Below are 18,530 nucleotides of genomic sequence, written 5' to 3'. Positions count from 1 at the left end.
CCAATGGAAACGCAGAATTTAGGAGCAACACGAAAAGGAGGGCAGCAGGGCAGCAGCCAGCAGAGGTACAAAATGATCCTGAAGGCAGGGTAGAGCCAATAGGCCAAGTGTCTCCCAAGGTAGGTGCAGTGTGGCCTGAGCCCTAAAAGATGGGGAGGGATCCCAGGCTCAGGTCTAAAAGGGAATTGGGAGCCTAGAACAGCAAACTAGAGAGAAGTATGGGTAAGAGGTGGCAGCAGAGAAACCAGCCCAGGGCAGAGTGGCAGCAAACACCAAGGTCACCACAAGGTGGATGAGAAGTGGTCAAGAGGAAATGGCTCAGAGGAGTCTGAATTGAATCTGATACACTCCACGAAGCCCTGGAGGAAGCAGCATGGTTTGACAGACACTTTCACAAGAGCACCAGGAAGCAGGGTGTGGACTGGAATAAAAGGTGGAATCAACTGAAAAAAAAAAAAAAAAAAAAGTCCCTGGTTCCAAACATAACTGACCAAAATAACCCAAGAACTGGAAACTGCTTCAATGAGACTGCACCAGGGGTCCTCTCTCCTCATTCAGTGTCTCTTCTACCTCAGCAGTACCCAGACACACAAGTACATTTCCCCTTACAAACATATATTTTTGGTAATGGTTTCGAGTCACACCATATTAGCAGGAAAATATCTGAAGAAAAGGGACCTAACTGGAAATCAAGAGGAAGTCCTGCTTATTAACAGAATTCGATCACTCACTGACTGCCCGAGCTTTGTAGAACTCAAGAGTCTCCCAAAGTCACCTAAAGTGAGAAAGGAAGAGAATGGGTCTACAGATGACAGTATAAATTTCAAGATTCTTGGGGATGTGGCTCAAGGGGGGGGGGCAGGCTTGGAATGTTTCAGGGGTTCTGAGTACAAAAGAGTACCTAATACATGGCTTACCCATCTCACAGGCAGAGCAGGGAGGATAGCCCTACAACAGTAGAGGAGTTTAGAAAGTTAAAGAAAGCTGTGGAATAGCACCCCAAAGGGCTATGGGTGTCACTGCATTTCTTGGGTGTGGCCTCAAGGTGAGGCTCTTAAGGGCAAGCAGGACTTAACACCAGCCCTCCCCTTCCTTAGCTCTAGCACCTGCTCACAGAAGGTTTGGGAGCTGGACGGAGAGAACACTGGATGGAGAGAACACTGACACATACTCTGACCATCAGAGAGATGGAAGAGTCAATACAGAACTAAGAATCAAGCACTTTAGCTTCACAACCAACACAAGCAGATCAATGAGTGGAATAGGTTCTACCAGTCAGAAGCAGTCCAGGTTCTACAAGGAGAAGCAGCTTAATCTCTCAAAGCCCCAAATCTCCATACATTCGAAGAGAATACTAATCACATGATCTTCCTTAATAATTTTTTTTTGCTGCTGCCAATACTTGAACCAAGGGCCTTACAAATGCAAGGTAAGTGCTCACCTTAGCCCTGGTCCTAATCACACCATTGTTTTAATTTAAAATAAAATAACTACTATAGCATTTTATAGAATTATTAAACATGATCGTAAGACTGGGTCTAGCCCTAACCCTTCACACTTCACTATTATTATTATTACTAATTATTTGGAGTTCTGGCAAGCATAAAGTAGGGCTTGTAGTTAATGAATGCTATACAGCACAGTGGGTGCGTGAGGAGGTAGAAAGTAGGCAACAGAAAAACGATAAGAATCGCCGCTTCGAGCTGAAGCTAAAGTACAATGGATGGGCATTTGCTTTGCCTGTGGTCAACCTGAATCAGATCCCTGGTACACATACGGGTCCCTGAGTACTGCCAGGAATGATCACTGAGCACAGAATCAGGAGTAGGCCCTGATAACTGATGAACGTGGACCCCAAACAAAATGAAAAAAAAAAAAACAACAGTACAAAAGAACTGCAGCTTCTCAGGGCCAAGGATACTGCTCAGTGTTGAAACATTTGTCTCACATGTGTGAGGCCCAGAGTTTAGTGCCTGGCAGAACTGCAGAACACACACAAATAAAAACCATTGAATATAGGCCCGGAGAGATAGCACAGCTGTGTTTGCCTTGCAAGCAGCTGATCAAGGACCAAAGGTGGTTGGTTCGAACCCCGGTGTCCCATATGGTCCCCCGTGCCTGTCAGGAGCTATTTCTGAGCAGACAGCCAGGAGTAACCCCTGAGCAACGCCAGGCGTGGCCCCAAAACCAAAAACCAAAAACCAAAAAAAAAAAAAAAACCAAAAAAAAAAACATTGAATAAACCAACCAGGAAAAGGATTATTTCTCCCAAAATACTATTTATTACTTTGAACCATTCTTTCTTTGTGTAGAATAATAGCTGATTTGAGATAGATACCCACAAACCCTACACCTGCTCCCATATTTTGTATTGCGTTTTCATAGCAATCATTTGCTAACTACATCATAATCATACAATCAAAGGTCTGTGTAAAAAGTATTCAAAGTATGAGCTGGAGAGATAGTACAGCAGATATGGTGCTTGTCTTGCATGTGGCTGACTTGGGTTCAATCCCCAGCACCCACTATCATTGAACTGAGCCCACTTAGAGTGATTCCTAAATGCAGAGACAGGAGTAACTAACCCCTGAGCACTACTGGGTGTGGCCCAAAAACAAGCAAGCAAAAACTACTCAAAGTAGACAAAAGGCTTAAATCCAAAAGTTAAAACTATAAAACTCTTAAAAAGAAAACAAGAAAATATCTTTGAAATTAGATTTGGGAATAATTTCTTAGAATGACTTTAAAAGTACAGGCAACAAAAGTCAAATAGGTAAGTTGGACTACACCAAAACTGCAAACTTGTGAGTATCACTGTACACTGTCAAGAGAATGAAAGGGCAAACTATAAAATGGGAGTAAATATTTACGAACAGTATAGCCAACAAAGGATTACTCTCCAGGATATTTGAAGAATTCATACAATTCAATAACAAGAAGCATATAACCAATTCACATTACAGGCAAAGAACATAAATGGATATTTCTCCAAAGATGGCACATAAATGGCCAAGAAACAGCTGAAACGATATGCAAGATCACTAATTAGAAAAAGAATGCAGATAAAGCCCATATCAGAAGTATTAGGATAGTTACTGTTTAAAAACAAAACTAACCAGCAACAGCGTGAATGTAGATAAATTGGATGCTTTACTTCTGGTGAGAATGATTAAAAAAAAAAAAAACCCTCTCAAACATTACTAACCTACATTAACTTTTTTTTTTTAACTTCAGTAGTATACAATCCTAATCACAGTCCAAAGATGTGCATTGTGTGTGACAACCCCAAATTGTTTCAAGATACATAAAATGGGCACGTATTTCTTTAGAATATTTTGTGGGTTTTTTTGGACAGCTATAATTCTTACTAAATTTTGTCTTATACAGTGATGATTCTAACCACTTTTTATCTTCTCTTTTTGAGTTGTTTAACAAGGAATTTTGGTGGAAGAGTCCCCCAGTTTAATGCTTATGATTGAACCATGTCATGGGAATCATTGGAATTGTTCTTATGGCCCCCATATGCGCCAATAACACCACGTGGCATTGCTTCTTATTTGCATAGGCACATTAAAATGGGAAAATACTATACATACAAATAAGATCCTATTTAATAGAGATGGGAACATACAAATCTTGTAGTGCAGAGGGACCTTACACCCTGAACATTGACATAATGACCTGGCACAGACCTCAGAAGAAAGGGCATAATCCATTCTCCCCTGAACCAGGGAAGCCATCCACGAAACATCCAGGCTGGTTTATAACATCACCTGGAAGCAATCCTCTACCACGGAAGACCTACACTGCTCAGACTTTGACCTGCTCAAAAGAGACTTCCCTTAACACTGAGAAGACTTAACAACAACAACGACCTGCTTACAGGACAGGGCTCCCTGCATTGCCCTTTGATTGTGAGGTGAAAGGAGAGGATGCTCCACATCCTGACTTCAATGTGAGATATGCAGATTCCAGGATCTTTAATACAGAAACATGATACCAACAACAGAGACTGTGTGAAAAATAAAAGTGTGTTGGCACTACAGACAATGTATTGGATTGGACGATCTAGCTTGCCTGAAGCCTAGACTTGGTCTTATGCCAGGAAACTTCAGGGGTCGGGTCTCTTTGTACTTAGGCCAGGGTTATTTCTTTCCATGTCCCTCATATTTTGGTGGGCCTATGCAAACAACAATTGCCACTCTAGCGCCATTTTTACTGTGCTCCTTTGACTCTAATCTTTAAAAAGAACTCACTTAAAATTTGAGGTTAATGTAAGCTAATATGCATGTATATGGAAATGTAAGAAAATACTATGCCTGTAATGTTTAAGGAGTTACGTAAGTTTTATGGCTTTAGATTGCTTTGTGTACTGTTAAGAAATATTATAATGTGTTACAATCTGGGGACTTGAGGGACAAAGTAATTGTACATGGATTCTGTCTTATTTATCTTAATGTTCTTTGGCTGAAATTTCAAAGTTAAGATATCAGCAAGGGGACTTCTGAGAATTATGTTATGGGTGATTGTCCTTCCACTGTAACTTTACCTTGTCCTCTTTCTTTGTACCTTTGTTCTCATAATTAAAAAAAAAAAAAAAAAAAAAGGAAGACTTTTATTTATTTATTTATTTTGAATTAGGGATCAAAACTGGTTGGGCTCAACTTTTATTCCTGGCTTTGCCAGGACTCTAAGATCACTCGTGGAGGACACTGGAGATCAGATCCAAGTTGGCAGCATGCAAAGCAAGTGCCCTACTCAAAGTACTACCTCTCTGACACCTAAATGGGCAACTTTTACAGAAAAATAAAATGTTGATTCTACTTCCTTAAAAGAATAACTAGCATATGGTCCAAGAATTTCACTTCAAAGAAAATATCATGAAAAACAAATGGAAGCAAGGTATCAGAAATATCTGTACAACAGTGTTTGGAACATCAATGGTCCAGAACAGTCAAGAGGTGGGAGCAAACAAGTGGCCATCAGTGGATAAATTGGTGGAATTTGTGGCATATACACACATGGGATGTATCCTTATGCTGGCAACAAGACTGATGAGTTCTGGAGACAAGATAGCAAGTGAAATAGGCTAGTCACACACACACACATACACACACACAGTAAAACTATCTGACCACAGATACATCTTCGTTTATGTGTTTTTATTGCTGGGGATTGAACCTGTGAAGAATCATGTGCAAGGCAAACACCCTACCTGTTGACCTATCTCTCCAGTCCCTGACTCTATTTTACGAGGTGCCTGGTTGGTCAAAGTCACCCAATTAGAAAGTAGAATGGGGGCTGTGAAGTGCAGGGGTGGAGAACAGAGTTCTAATTTAATGGGCATGAGTTTTAGTTGTGGAAGAGGAGAAGGGACAAATGGCACTAAATTGAAGCGTACTAAATGCCACTGAGTATCTGAAAGTGAGTTAACTGGTGTTGTCTGCTGTGATTGTTTGATCACTGTTAAAAACAATACAAAAGGGCAATGCCTCTACTAGTCTTGCCATGGTCCACGTCTGCTTCACAAGGTTCCCCTATTCTTCTGTGATCAGAGCTGGGACACATCATGACAGCAAACCTTAGATCCAGCACCTGGTGGTGACGGTAGATGGTGACGGACCATCACCATGGTCCATCATGATGGTAGTGATGGTCTAATTCTCTCAAGATTAAAGGGCAAGAATCTATAATCATTAAGCTTCAACTCTTTCGTTTTGTTTTCCCCCTGCTACTTTTATTCTACTTGAGGTATCTATCTTGAGCATAATTCTTGCTGAAATCTAAGCTTAAGTGCATAAAAGAAAAAAGCACCACGACTTGAGCAGTGTGCTAACATGACATTCACTTATTGAGGAAGGTGATTTTCTTTCGTTGCCAAGACAGCAAAGTTGCTGTGGAAACCACACAAAAAACAGGGACACTTAACTGACACAAACTCCACTCACCTGCACAAAGATGCCCTTGTTCTTATACTCTTCATGGAGGCACTGAGAGAAGAAATCTACAAAAGCCTAAGAGGCAGTGGGAGGGAGAAGAAAACACACATGGGATATTAATCTCCCTGCTCTGTAGCCATAGAAACGAAAAATAATCATCTACCATCTACCACAATGGCTTCTAATCATTCTTTGGACTTCAAATGCAAATAAATAAGTAAGTAATAAGTAAGAAAGTAAGTAAATACATAAGTAAATAAGTAAAATAAAAAAGACCATAGAAGATACCAAACACCCCTAGTTGTTTCTAATGCCACCAATATTCTCTTAACCATACCTCAGCTCCACATCAAATATGAATTGAACTAGAAAAAGGCCTTTCTTCCTTTCTAGCTTTTAAAAATTATTTTCCCCTCAACTGCTTTCCAAGAAGAATTGTTTTCATATGCCACAAAGGATTCATTCCTTCTCCCCACTTGCCACTCAAATCGGAACACGAGATGAATTCTGTGCAATTTTGTTCCGTGGGGATTTTGTTGTCAGTGAAAAGAAGAAAAGAGCAAGCACCCTTGTGAGCCTCTGGGATGGCCAGATCCGAGATGTGTCTGAGATGAGCATGGCAGCCCTTCTTTGGAAGTGACTTTCTTATCTGGGTCATTTTTCAGAAGGTGGACCTGAACTTCACATCTGAAATCCAGAGTATCAATGATGCCTCTTAAGCGATAACTGAGGGACCCCTTTATAAGTCTTATGTTCTGAAAACAGAACAGCTAAGTTCACCAATCACATTAAAATCAGGGTGCATTGCTCTACACTTTGGAGCTTAGCAATGACAGAAGGAATATGGTTTGTGGGACACAGTGTCAAGCTTTCTCCCAAAGACAAGGTCACTGTTCATGTCTTCCCAGGGGATGGAATCATATCCTTCCCTGACATACTGCAAAATTTTATTCATTTGCTTGTTTTCCCCTAAATGCTTGCTGAATCTCAAGAGTCACTTTCATTTTAGAGGTGTACTCCATGCCTCAGTAATGTATGTGGAGATGGGGCCTGTGACTCATAGGTTATTGACAAAAAATGTATGCTAAGTTAGATAATCCAAAGAAGCGAACAGTGATAATGTAGAAAATGATGACATCCTATAGAGTGTTCTGGAAAGTTCTTGTCTCACTGCCGAAGTGACAAAGAAGATCTGTGAGTCCTGGCTAATGTGGCAAAAACAGTCCACACTCTAGATGTACATCCCTCTGTGTGGAACAAAACAAGCCATTTGTGAATCTGAGATCTTGGAGGCTCCATTTGCAAAGTCTATGACAATCAGTCCCGCTGATAATGAGTATTGAGTATTTTCTTTTTCCTCTCAGCCCATTTGAAAATGGCCAAGTATAGACCTACAAGATGGTTTTAGGCTATGTTCTCAGATGGAAGAGTATTTCTCTTATGCTGACATGATACTAAAAAGAATAAAGACTCACCTTTGTTGCAGAGTAGATGGTCAACATTGGGACAGGGTATACGCCACTGCCAGAGGAGATGTTCAGAATCACACCCTTAGATCTAAAAAAGAAGGAAATCAAACACAACTCTGAGTTACAGATTGAAATGTGAGATTCTTTGAAAGAGAATAACTTAAGTGGCTAGAGAGATAGTAAAAGGCAGCTTGCTTTGCACACAGCCAATCCCTGACATCTCATATGGTCCCCCAATGCTATCAGGAGTGATCCCTGATCACATAGCCCAAAATAAATCCTGAGCACCACCACTAGCACCACTTGGTTAAGTATCCAGTTTTGGGGTCACTATCTGGTGGTGCTCAGGATTTATTATGGGCTATGTGATTAGGGATCATTCCTGGTAGCCAAAGGGGGAGAAGGGAGAAGAGGACAAAGATGACAAGGATGAAGAAGAAGAAGAGAGGGAGGCGGAAGAGGAGGAGGAGGAAAAGGAGAGAAAATAACTTCTACCAATCAGTTCTCCTGGCTCTCATTGGCAAATGATCACTAGTCAATAATCCAGGAACTTGGATAGTGAAGTTGGTCAACAGCTTTGTTGTTAGTTCTAGGATCCTGTATGCCAAGCATATGCTCCAGCCCTTTGAGCCATCTCTCCATCCCTCAAATATAAAACCTTTAAAGTCAGATCCCAAAAGAGTGAAAGTTAAGAGAATTATTGTCTACCCTGCAAAATCCCCACCTTGTCCCAGTCACATATCCAAACGGTTCAGGTATTTCTTCAGTTTTTTCTCATAAAACACATAAATTGTGTGCCCTCACTCATTTAGAGCCAGGGAAGAAAAAAGCCAGGCTTAGAAGAAGCTGCAGGGAAAGATTTTCAGAGTTTCCTGGACCACTGCTCATTGCATCAACTGGATTGAGTCTTTGATTTGATACATGTATTTGGCCGAGGTAGTTGTGGTCCTTCCACAAAAACCTTACATATTTTATTCCTTTCCATGTAAATGAAATAAAATATGGCATCCAGGAATTAAAATTTAATGCTATCAAACATTCAACCCAGACTTCACCAAAAGTGAAGCTCTGAATGCTTCACTCGCCAAAACAATGAACTCCAAACAGAAAAGTTCACTTATAGAAAATAAATTCTTTCCCATCTTCCATATTAATATAGACCTATAACCAAGTATAGATCACAACTATGCAGGCATGCTATTTGAATTGTTTATTCCTTGAAGCAACTGAGGTTTGTTTCTCAATTACTTCTAGGGGGTAGAATTCGTTTTAATATGCAAAAACTCAGAACCAAGGGTACTTTATTCAAAGCACAGTAGATGCACTCTAAATACAGAAAAATAAATCCAAGTGAAAAGCAAAAATGCACTGGATCTAAGTAAATAAAAGAGCAGCATTTAAAACTGCACCAACAAGACAGGAAAGGAAAGAGAACACTTTCTCTAAAATCTGTGCTGCAAGAAGTTCATGTGTATGTCAGTCTAGCACAAAGCTTCCTCCCTAGCCTCTCTCCTCACCCCCCCCCCCCAAATTGCACATAATTCTCTCGTCTCTTCAAAGACAATACCACTTGGCGTAATTCTGATTGTATCATACATAACTCACGGCCTGGCCATCTAATCCTTGTACTGTATACAGTATCTAGTTTTTATGTAGGGATGAGGGTGAACATTTGGGGCTGCAGGCACAAAGGACTCATCTTGAAAATCAACGACCTTGTCAAGCTCTAATCCTCCATCTAAGCAGAATTAGTGACGTCGAGCCAGTTTCCATGGCACAGCCAGACTCCTGACAACTCTGTTCTATCAAGCAGAAGGACAAAATGGGCTGCGCTTAATTGCACGCAGAAACAAACATAAAACCCAAACCTGGTTAATCTCTCATTTTCCAGGGACTTGGGGAACATTCTAGACAGGAAGGTACATTAAGAATATGCACAAGTTCCATAATGAAGACTCATGTTGCTCATACTTTAGCGCTTTTCTGGTTTGTTATGACAAATACCCAAATAAACAAGTACTATTTTCTGTGATACCACAGTCTTAATTCATCACACTGATTACTTGCTAACAGCCATACAAGTGGTGCACCTTATTGAGAAGCTGCTAGGACTAAAATACTGCAGAAACAAAGAAAACACTGTGTCTGATAAGGAAACACCCTTTTGCATAAACAGTCTCGTTAATTACTAGCCTCCCACAAGCCAAACATTAAACGCACCGAACCCTAGGCAAGCTGGTGCTTTGCATTACTAACGTTCCACAAGCTTTGCTTTCTAGCAGGATTCTCTCTGACCTGTGAAATTCCTATTCCAAAGAGTCTCCTTAATTGTCATCTGAATTTGAGAAAAGAAATTGGGGGGGGGGGGCAAGTTCTTCTTTTCCCTGTAAATGCCCCCTGGGTTATCAGCCAGGATGGTATCTTTGTGCATTGCTCTCTAGAAATAACACAGTGTGGGGCCGGGTAGGTGGCGCTGGAGGTAAGGTGTCTGCCTTGCAAGCGCTAGCCAAGGAAGGACCGCGGTTCGATCCCCCGGCGTCCCATATGGTCCCCCCAAGCCAGGGGCGATTTCTGAGCACATAACCAGGAGTAACCCCTGAGCGTCAAACGGGTGTGGCCCAAAAAACCAAAAAAAAAAAAAAAAAAAAGAAATAACACAGTGTGTTTTAGTGAGAGGGAATAATTGATTCCTGCCTGCCCTTGGCCCCTAGCCATCACCACCCAGTGCAGTGGGGGAGATCAGGGGCATGGGGTCAAACCTAAATGGCATCTGGATGGTAGCCGAGGGTGGTTGTGCAAGAGATTCCCACCACCAACCTTCCTCAAGGCCGTTTCTTCCCAGGGACACAATATTCTCCTGGAGCAACACTGCTTTAAGGCAGAAAAGCCTGAAGGGTGCTGCAATGGATAGTTATCTCTCTCCTTCTCTCAAGACCCCCAAAATATATCAAAACAGAGCCGTGTGTCAGGAAAGAATCCTGAGACACAGATGTGGGGTATATAATTAGAACCAGCCATTCAAACATATTACAGGGTTTCCAGATGCAATACAGATACTGCATTGTGGGAGAAAGTTTGCAAACATTTGCCGCTGCCTGCCCTGCAGCACCATAACATGTCATAATTCCACCTTAAGCAATACAGTATGAAAGAGGCTATTTTTAGCTTCCCCACGGTTGCTATGGAAACCACCTTCGGGCTCCAGCTGTACACAATGTTTATAATTCCAGGGAAGTGGAAAAAAGCAAGTTGTGCCCACTAATGTAATTATGCACTGTCTACCTCTATGGTCATAATACCTTAGTTTGATTATAGCTACTTGTTTGGTGATAACCAGTTAGCCGTAGGCTACTGTTCCAGAAGGTTTGGAAAATCTCATACATCACAGGTAGAATCTGTGAGAGTCGAGGCGGCAACAAAGGCTCTTTAGAAAGGTCTTTGCTATACTCAATGGGGACGCAAGGCTGATGAAAAGGAAGGAAAGCAGCCACGGGAGAAGCACCACTTGGGGTGGTATACAGGGTGGTGCAAAGGGCAGCCCATAGTAGGCTCAGGAGGAAGGTGTCATACAGAACGTGCATGTGACAATACTTAAGAGGCATAAACCAGGAGGCTTTCAGAGGATCTAACTTTTTTGTTTGGGGGGGGGGCACATCTGGTGGTGCTCAGGGCTTACTCCTGGCTCTGTACTCAGGTATCACTGTTGGTGGGACCAAATGGGATCCCAGGGCTTTAAACTTGGGCCAGCTGCATGCAAGGCAAGCACCCTATCCACTGCCCTACCTTTCTGGCCTCTCACTGGTTTTGGTTTTTGTTTCATGAAATCTTATAGACTTATCACTGGTCTAGAAGAAACTGTCATCTTTTCATCCCTTTGGAACCCACCGAAATTCCTCGTGCAGCCTTTCTCCAGTAAAAAAGTGGACCACCGGAAGATAGGTAACAGCTGGGGCAAATTTTTGGCCGGGGCTCCCCTGGTTTGGGCTGTCTGGGAGCAGGCAGCGGTAAAAAGGTCTTCCCGGGAATATCCCAGGAACTCTCTCCACCCCCTCAGAATAGCAGGCAATTGAGTTTGTGACGGTGACTCACGCAGACTTTTTAATCCTGATCTAAAGGAACCCCCACAACCCTGGAGAGAGAAATAAAAAGGGAATTGAGTGCAAAAGGCCTCCACTGCTGATGACTCACGCTCCCCCCGTGTGACTCTGCCAGGCACATGACTTTGCCACTAAGACAGGGAGACCAGGTTCATTAGTCACTTAAATGAATTTTTCAAAGAAAGGATCTTCCCTATAAATAGTCATGAACTCTGTTCCTCTCCACTGTGTGTGAGCTTGTGACTCACCTTTCTACCATGCCAGGCAGCACCAACTGTGTCATCTGCAAGAGAAAAACAAAACATGGGTGATAGTTGAGGATGGCATAACCAGACAGTGAGGAGGCTCCATCCACACAGGATAGGGGCAATCAGAAAACCACTCACCACCCAATGGACTCACTGGAGACCCTTTTAGACCCTTTGGCTGTGTTAAGGGTGCGTAAAAAGGAATCCAAGGAAGGTACTACGGCTAACGAGGAATACCTGGGTGAACTTGGATCAAATGAGGCTTGGCTGAAAGGGAACACTGGTACACAGAACTGAAAGAATTCAACATTTGTAGTGCTGGCACTGGTTTTTCAAAGTGCATGAGTAGAAAAGGGCTATGTTGTCATAGGAAATAGCTTATCTACAAAGATGTTTTTAGACTTTTTCCAATGATGTTTTCCTTTCATAAAAAAAAAGCCCATCTGAAGAACCCCATAAAGTACCATGTTGGGAAATGATAAGTGTATCTTAATATCCATTTCTCTTGTTGGTTTAGCAATTTGTGAGGAAATATCTTTAAAGTAAGTTTATCAGTTATTTCCAGAACTCAACAATGAAAGCCACCTTTGTTTTCTAAGGGTATCATAACTGTTGACTAAATATAGATTAAACAATAAGATGCCACATTCTAGACATCCCCCCCTAAAACTTATAGGTTGTGAAGAGTTAAGACACGCACTGGCTTAGTTCAAGCTGCTTCCTAGTTAAGTACTAAAGTTTGAACAGAAATTCTTGGTCCAGAAAGACAGGACAAGGGAAAAGACCCAATAGTCTGACATCCTGTGAAACCACTCCCCAGTCCCTCCTTTTGAGTCCCTGCCAGGATGTGATCCCCCAAACCACAGCCAGAGCACAGAGCTCAGAACAGCCCCTTAGCACAGCCTAGTGTGGCCCAAGCCCCATATCTCAAAAGGAACTAGGGTTTCCTTTGGCTTTTAGCCATTGGTGCTCTGGTATGACTTCTGGTTCTGTGCTTAGGGATCACTCGTGACAGTATTTGCCATGCCAGGGATTGAACTGGAGTCTGCAGCAGGTAAAGCAAGTACCTCAACCCCTGTACTATTTTTCTGGCCTCAAGAACAGGAGTTCTTGGCTCCTTAATCTCATCAGTTATTAAAGAAACAAATGCAGCTTTATTGCTGAAAAGTAGGCAAGCATGCCAAGCACAGGGAATGTACCTTTTTCATCTTAAAGACAATGATAAGCACTTTTTTCCTTTTCCTCCTAAAGACAGTGTAAGAAAAGCAAAGGCATCTTGATTTTTCAGGATAGAATTGACACAGTGGAGCTCCCAACTGAGATGCCAAGCCTGGATTTGCCTATTTTTCTGGTAAAAGGAAAAAGAAGAGATCATATGAATTTTGCCTAAAGCACTCTGGATCTTGCTCACCTTTCTACTGAAAACTGAAAACTACTATATTTTTCATGGCCAATCCCTCAGAGAATAAGGCAAATCAAGCAAAGACTGTCCACTGAGCTCTAATATTCTTAATGCTGACATTTTTTTTTTTAGCTTTTGTTTGTTTGGGCCACACCCAAAAATACTTAGGAGTTACTCCTGACTCTAAACTCAAGAATTACTCTTGGGAAGAATTACTCTTAGGGCCGGAGAGATAGCATGAAGGTAAGGCATTTGCCTTGCATGCAGAAGGACTGTGGTTTGAATCCCAGCATCCCATATGGTCCCCAGAGTCTGCCAGGGGCGATTGCTGAGTGTAGAGCCAGGAGTAACCTCTGAACACTGCCAGGTGTGACCCAAAAACAAACAAACAAACAAACAAAATTACTCTTGGGACCATGTGGGATGCCAAGACTGAACCTGGATTGGCCACATGCAAGGCAAGTGCCCTACCCACTGTATTATTGCTCCAGCCCCCCCCCCCCGCCCCAATAATCTTGACAACTTTCTTAGGTAATAATAGATGTTTCTGCTGGTTAAAAAGCCTCCTTCCATCTTACTTCCCCAACTCTCTATTTTTCACATCTTTCTCACATTATTGCTCCAGCCCCCCCCCCCCTGCCCCAATAATCTTGACAACTTTCTTAGGTAATAATAGATGTTTCTGCTGGTTAAAAAGCCTCCTTCCATCTTACTTCCCCAACTCTCTATTTTTCACATCTTTCTCACAGTGCTTCTGGCCTTTAGGTTGAGTTGTATTTATAAAGAAGGAAGCTGAAGTAGTACACAAAATTTCCAAATTTTCTCTTTGGAGAGGGGAAAACCCCAGTTGTTCCCTGTGCATCACTCAGTGATCCCTGAGCAGAGACAGGTGAAAATTTTGAGCACAGCATGGCATGTGGCCCATGTGCCTTACCCAAGTGAAAATAAAAATAAAAATAAAAAGACATATTTTCCCCTCAACCTGTCTTTGCTCTTTATAGTACAGATGCGATGGAGGGACCCTAACAAAACGGTTTGCTTAAACCTGCAGTTAGTTCCCTTAGATCCTCATTGTTCCAGCTGCAGAACAATGAAATAAAGAGGCAAAACTCTAAGATTTTGGGACCTACAACATCGAACTTTGACTACCTAACTAGCTTTTTATTTGAGAAAGAAATGAATTTCAATTTTGTTGAAGTCACGACCAGATTGGTGTTACAGCAGCCAAACCCAGAATTCTAATATAATTGACCATTTGTGTTGATAAAGGCCAACTGATGTTAACATTCTAAGACTTAAAAAAGAAACAATCCCCGGAGCAAACTCAATCAGAAATTATGTTGCTAGTCGAGTGGCCTCAACACTTTACAATTTTAAAAAACACAGTCTTATTTCTGCTCTTTTCTCCGTTTGCCTGACCCAAATTCAAAATGTTCCCACTGGGATCTCAAACCAAATTTTGTATGGAACTAAATCAAAGGAAAGGCAGATTTCAGAGTTTATCCTTTCAACATAGTCAGTCCTTTTCAGATTAAACAATATGATGGCAGATGTGTTTATACGATTTGTCTTTTCAGAGAAGCACACAGCAACTGCACAAAAGACAGCACTGAATGTAGAAAATAGGCTGAGTACCTAGGAGGGGTTCATATTTCCAACTTCAGCCCTTCCACCAGTATGGCAAGTCAGCGTCCTTCCCTCCCCAGTGGAGTCCTTATGTAATGTATGAAGACATCACCTATACTCCAAGCCATTGCATTCTGAATCTCTAAAAAGGTATGTAGATAGGGGCTTATTAACAATATAGCAGGTAGGGCATATGCCTTTGCATGTGGCAGACCTGGGTTTGATCCCTGACACCCCAGATAGTCCCTCTTCCAGGAGTGATCTCAGAATACACAGATAAGAGTAAAGAATGAGTACAGCTGGGTATGGCCCCAAACCAAACCAAAAGTGTGTAGGTAATATATACAATTTAGATCTCAGAATACCTCTGGTCAGCATGTATGATTCTTGTAGGACAGCTATAGTACCATGAAGAGATTGTGGGGTCAGAGGGATAGTATAGTGGGTAAGACACTTGCTTAACATGTCTGATCTGGATTCAATCCCTGACATCACATCTGATTCCGAGTCTGCATGGAGTAATTCCTGAGTGGAAAATGAGTAGTAACTCCTGAACATAGACGGATGTGGGGCCCCACCCAAAAAAGAATAAAAAACCATGATACATTTTGAAGTCACCCAGCTCAATTCCTTCACAAGTTTCCATCAATATTTAAAAATACTTCAGCCAGCTAGAACTTCCTTTGGGGAAATAGAAAATTTATTTCCCCCCAGTACATGGATTGAACCCAGGGTCACTCACACACATGTAAGTCAGATTCTTTACCACTGAGCCACATTCCTGGCCTCTGGAATTGTTCTAAATTCCTAACTCTGAGAATATGCATTAAAAAAACACTGATTTTTACACTTACATGGATAAATTTATGAAATGTAAATTATCCCTCAGTAAAGCTGTTTTTTTTTAAAACATCATTATAATAATTATCTGGATAAGATAGAACTGGAATCACAAAATACATGTGATGCCACTTCATCAAACCCAGGAGATAACAACTCTCAAAGTGCTCTATGCAAGTTAATTGACAGCCTGGAGCAACAAGAGATAATGAAGAGACATTCTTCGGTTCTGCCAAGGCCTTGCTCTGTGCTCAAGTCAGAATGGGTGGGTGGCAGAGCTCCAATTCAGCAAAACTGACAAATAAACACATTTTCATCAGACACTGCTATGAATTGACAGTGCTATGAATAAGACAGAGGGAGGGTAGAGGTCACTGATGATTAGCTATGTTTAGTTATGGGAGTTCATCAAGCAAAAGAAGTAAAAGAAAATCCTAAATGCAACAGAATTCACAAAGGAAAACCACTCCAAGAAACTACAATATAAATTGTAAAGCTGATGACAATAAAAACAAAACCTTCTTGCTGAAAGAAGTATAACAACAAGTAAAAAATAAACCAGCATTCTGTATGTGTGTCATGCAATATCCACATCAGACTAATACAAACTTATGAAAAATAGGCCTATTAACAGGTATGGACTTTTTATCGTACAAATACATACACCAGGGGCTGGAGCGATAGGACAGCGGTAGGGCATTTGCCTTTCACACGGCTGCCCAGGACGAACCTAGGTTCTATCCCCAGTGTCCCATATGGTCACCTGAGCCAGGAGGGATTTCTGAGTTATAGCCAGGAGTAACCCTCTGAGCACTGCTGCCAGGAGTGGCCCAAAACTCAAAAAACGAAAACAAAAAAAAAAAAACAAAAAAAAATGCATTTGTAGCAGAATTTGAAAACATTTATTCAGCATATTTCACCAGGAAACCACATTGCTTAAGTTAATGTATAATAAAGAGGTCCCAAAGTTTTGAGAAAAGAAGCTATTATTCAGTTTCTCCAAAGCCCTGAGTTAACTAGAATCAGAATGGGGGGGGGGGGAATCTGTCAATAAAAATATTCTCACCCCTAAGTTTGGGTGCATGTGGGAGTGTCTCATTTATTGGCTTCTCCTTTTAAATTTTAACTTGAAATGATTTCTCTGTGCCATGAAATGAAACATCTTTTATGCAATACTGAACCACCTGAGAAATGTTTATGTGAAATCAATTTGCTTTTATAAAAGTGATTAATCCTTTCATTAGATTTAGATTATCTTCTCCTTTAATCAGATTATGGGTCATACTAAATTCAACTTTAAGCTTCCTTTATTTGGGTATATCTATACAAATAATTCTTAAAATTATGTGAGTAAACAGAGAGGTTTCACCATGTGCACACACAATTTCATTCTCTTTAACGCCAAGTCTGACACAGGATATTTCAAAGGAGCTATTAGAGCTCTCATCTTATTTTATATGCATTGGTTGTTATCTCCAATATCTGGCTATTTATATCATATACCAAGTATTTCTATGAAATGACTAGCTGAACTCAATTTCACAGCTCACAAGCTGTTTTGGAGTTAACTTAACATGCTAATTTTAGAACATCTGCAGGTGATAATTGTTACACTAGGAAATTTTTTTGTTCCTCTTAAGATATTGCTAAAATGAGTTTATCATAATATGTAATTCAGTGATTAAAAATATTAGACAAGAGCTAGGGATGTAACTTAGCAGTAAAGTGTCTGTCTTGCATGTGTGAGATCTGGGTTCAACTCTCAGCAACGCGCGCACACACACACACACACACACACACACACACACACACACACACACACACGAAAAATGTAGTAGTAAGCTTGGTTTCTATATTTATTTTTCCCTATATTAAGGTGTTATTTTTTGTTGTTGTTGTTGTTGTTGCTGTTCTGGAGAGTTTGGGCCATGCCCAGCAGTGCTCAGGGGTTACTCCTGGCTCTGCACTCAGAAATTGCTCCTAGCAGGCTTGGGGGTGCCATATGAGATGCCAGGGATCAAACCCGGGTCTGTCCTGGTCGTGAAAGGCAAACACCCTAATGCTGTGCTATCTCTCTGGCCCCACCTCTATATTAAGGTTTATTTCTAAAAGCATATAGCACACATCTTGAGTTCTTTCTCAGAGGTCCAAGAGACAGTGCAGTGGATAGGGTACTGCCTTACATGTAGCCAACGCTGGTTTGATTCCTGGTACCACATGAGGTCCCCAAAGCCTCCTCTAGGAGTGACTTCTAAATACAGAGAGGAGTAAACCTTGAGTTTACTCCCATGCCCCAAAAAAGAAGAGACATCACGGAAGGTAAATTGCTTTACATTGAGCCAATCCCAGTTCTAATTCCAGTAGTGTGTAGTTCCCTAAGCACCACCAGGGGTCACCAGGGTCACAGAGTCAGCAACAGATTCCCAGCACTATCAGGTATGGTCCCCAAATCCTTCAAATTAAAAATATATCTTTTTTAATTAAGTACAAGTTCTTCCTGAAATTAGATAAAATTTGCTTTAATAGCACCTTTACAAAATGCGAACTTCAAATTCTTGCAGAAAAATGAATTGTTTCCTAGTTAGATATTTAAGTGATTGCCATTTGTCCTCGCCACAGAAGCCTAAAATCAAAGATACATATATGTTTTTCATTGCACCTATCACATCACCTTATATGTGATCTTTTATGATTAGCATTACTTTTGGAAGGAAAAAGAATCATTTTGGAGGTAGATCAACTATACTCTTTCAACAGTGAAGTGTACTGCTATTTATTACTACAGCTATGGAAATCGTGGCTGAAAAACAGACAAGAAACTCAGTTAGTGATACAAATAGTATTTTAGGGGATTTAGCTGAGATACCTAACTCAAAAATGCTTGACAATTTTTTGCTGCAATGTAGCCA

The 18,530-nt window shown here is 41.2% G+C and overlaps 1 protein-coding gene across 1 annotated transcript in view; it reads right to left on the bottom strand.

Annotated features, from left to right (window-relative positions):
• The window catches only part of HSD17B12 (hydroxysteroid 17-beta dehydrogenase 12), a 153,131-nt gene that overhangs the window by 10,769 nt on the left and 123,832 nt on the right, over positions 1-18,530 (bottom strand). The window contains exons 7-9 of the mRNA XM_049779793.1: positions 11,754-11,788; positions 7,415-7,496; positions 5,949-6,014 (exon numbers count right to left, since the gene is read on the bottom strand). Of these exons, the coding sequence (XP_049635750.1) occupies positions 5,949-6,014; positions 7,415-7,496; positions 11,754-11,788 (183 nt within the window). The remainder of the gene's footprint in view (positions 1-5,948; positions 6,015-7,414; positions 7,497-11,753; positions 11,789-18,530) is intronic.

The sequence above is a fragment of the Suncus etruscus genome, chromosome 9, assembly GCF_024139225.1.
Source record: "Suncus etruscus isolate mSunEtr1 chromosome 9, mSunEtr1.pri.cur, whole genome shotgun sequence".
NCBI lineage: Eukaryota > Metazoa > Chordata > Mammalia > Eulipotyphla > Soricidae > Suncus > Suncus etruscus.
Note: the sequence above shows the minus strand (reverse complement) of the source record. Positions and strands in the feature narration are given on the sequence as shown.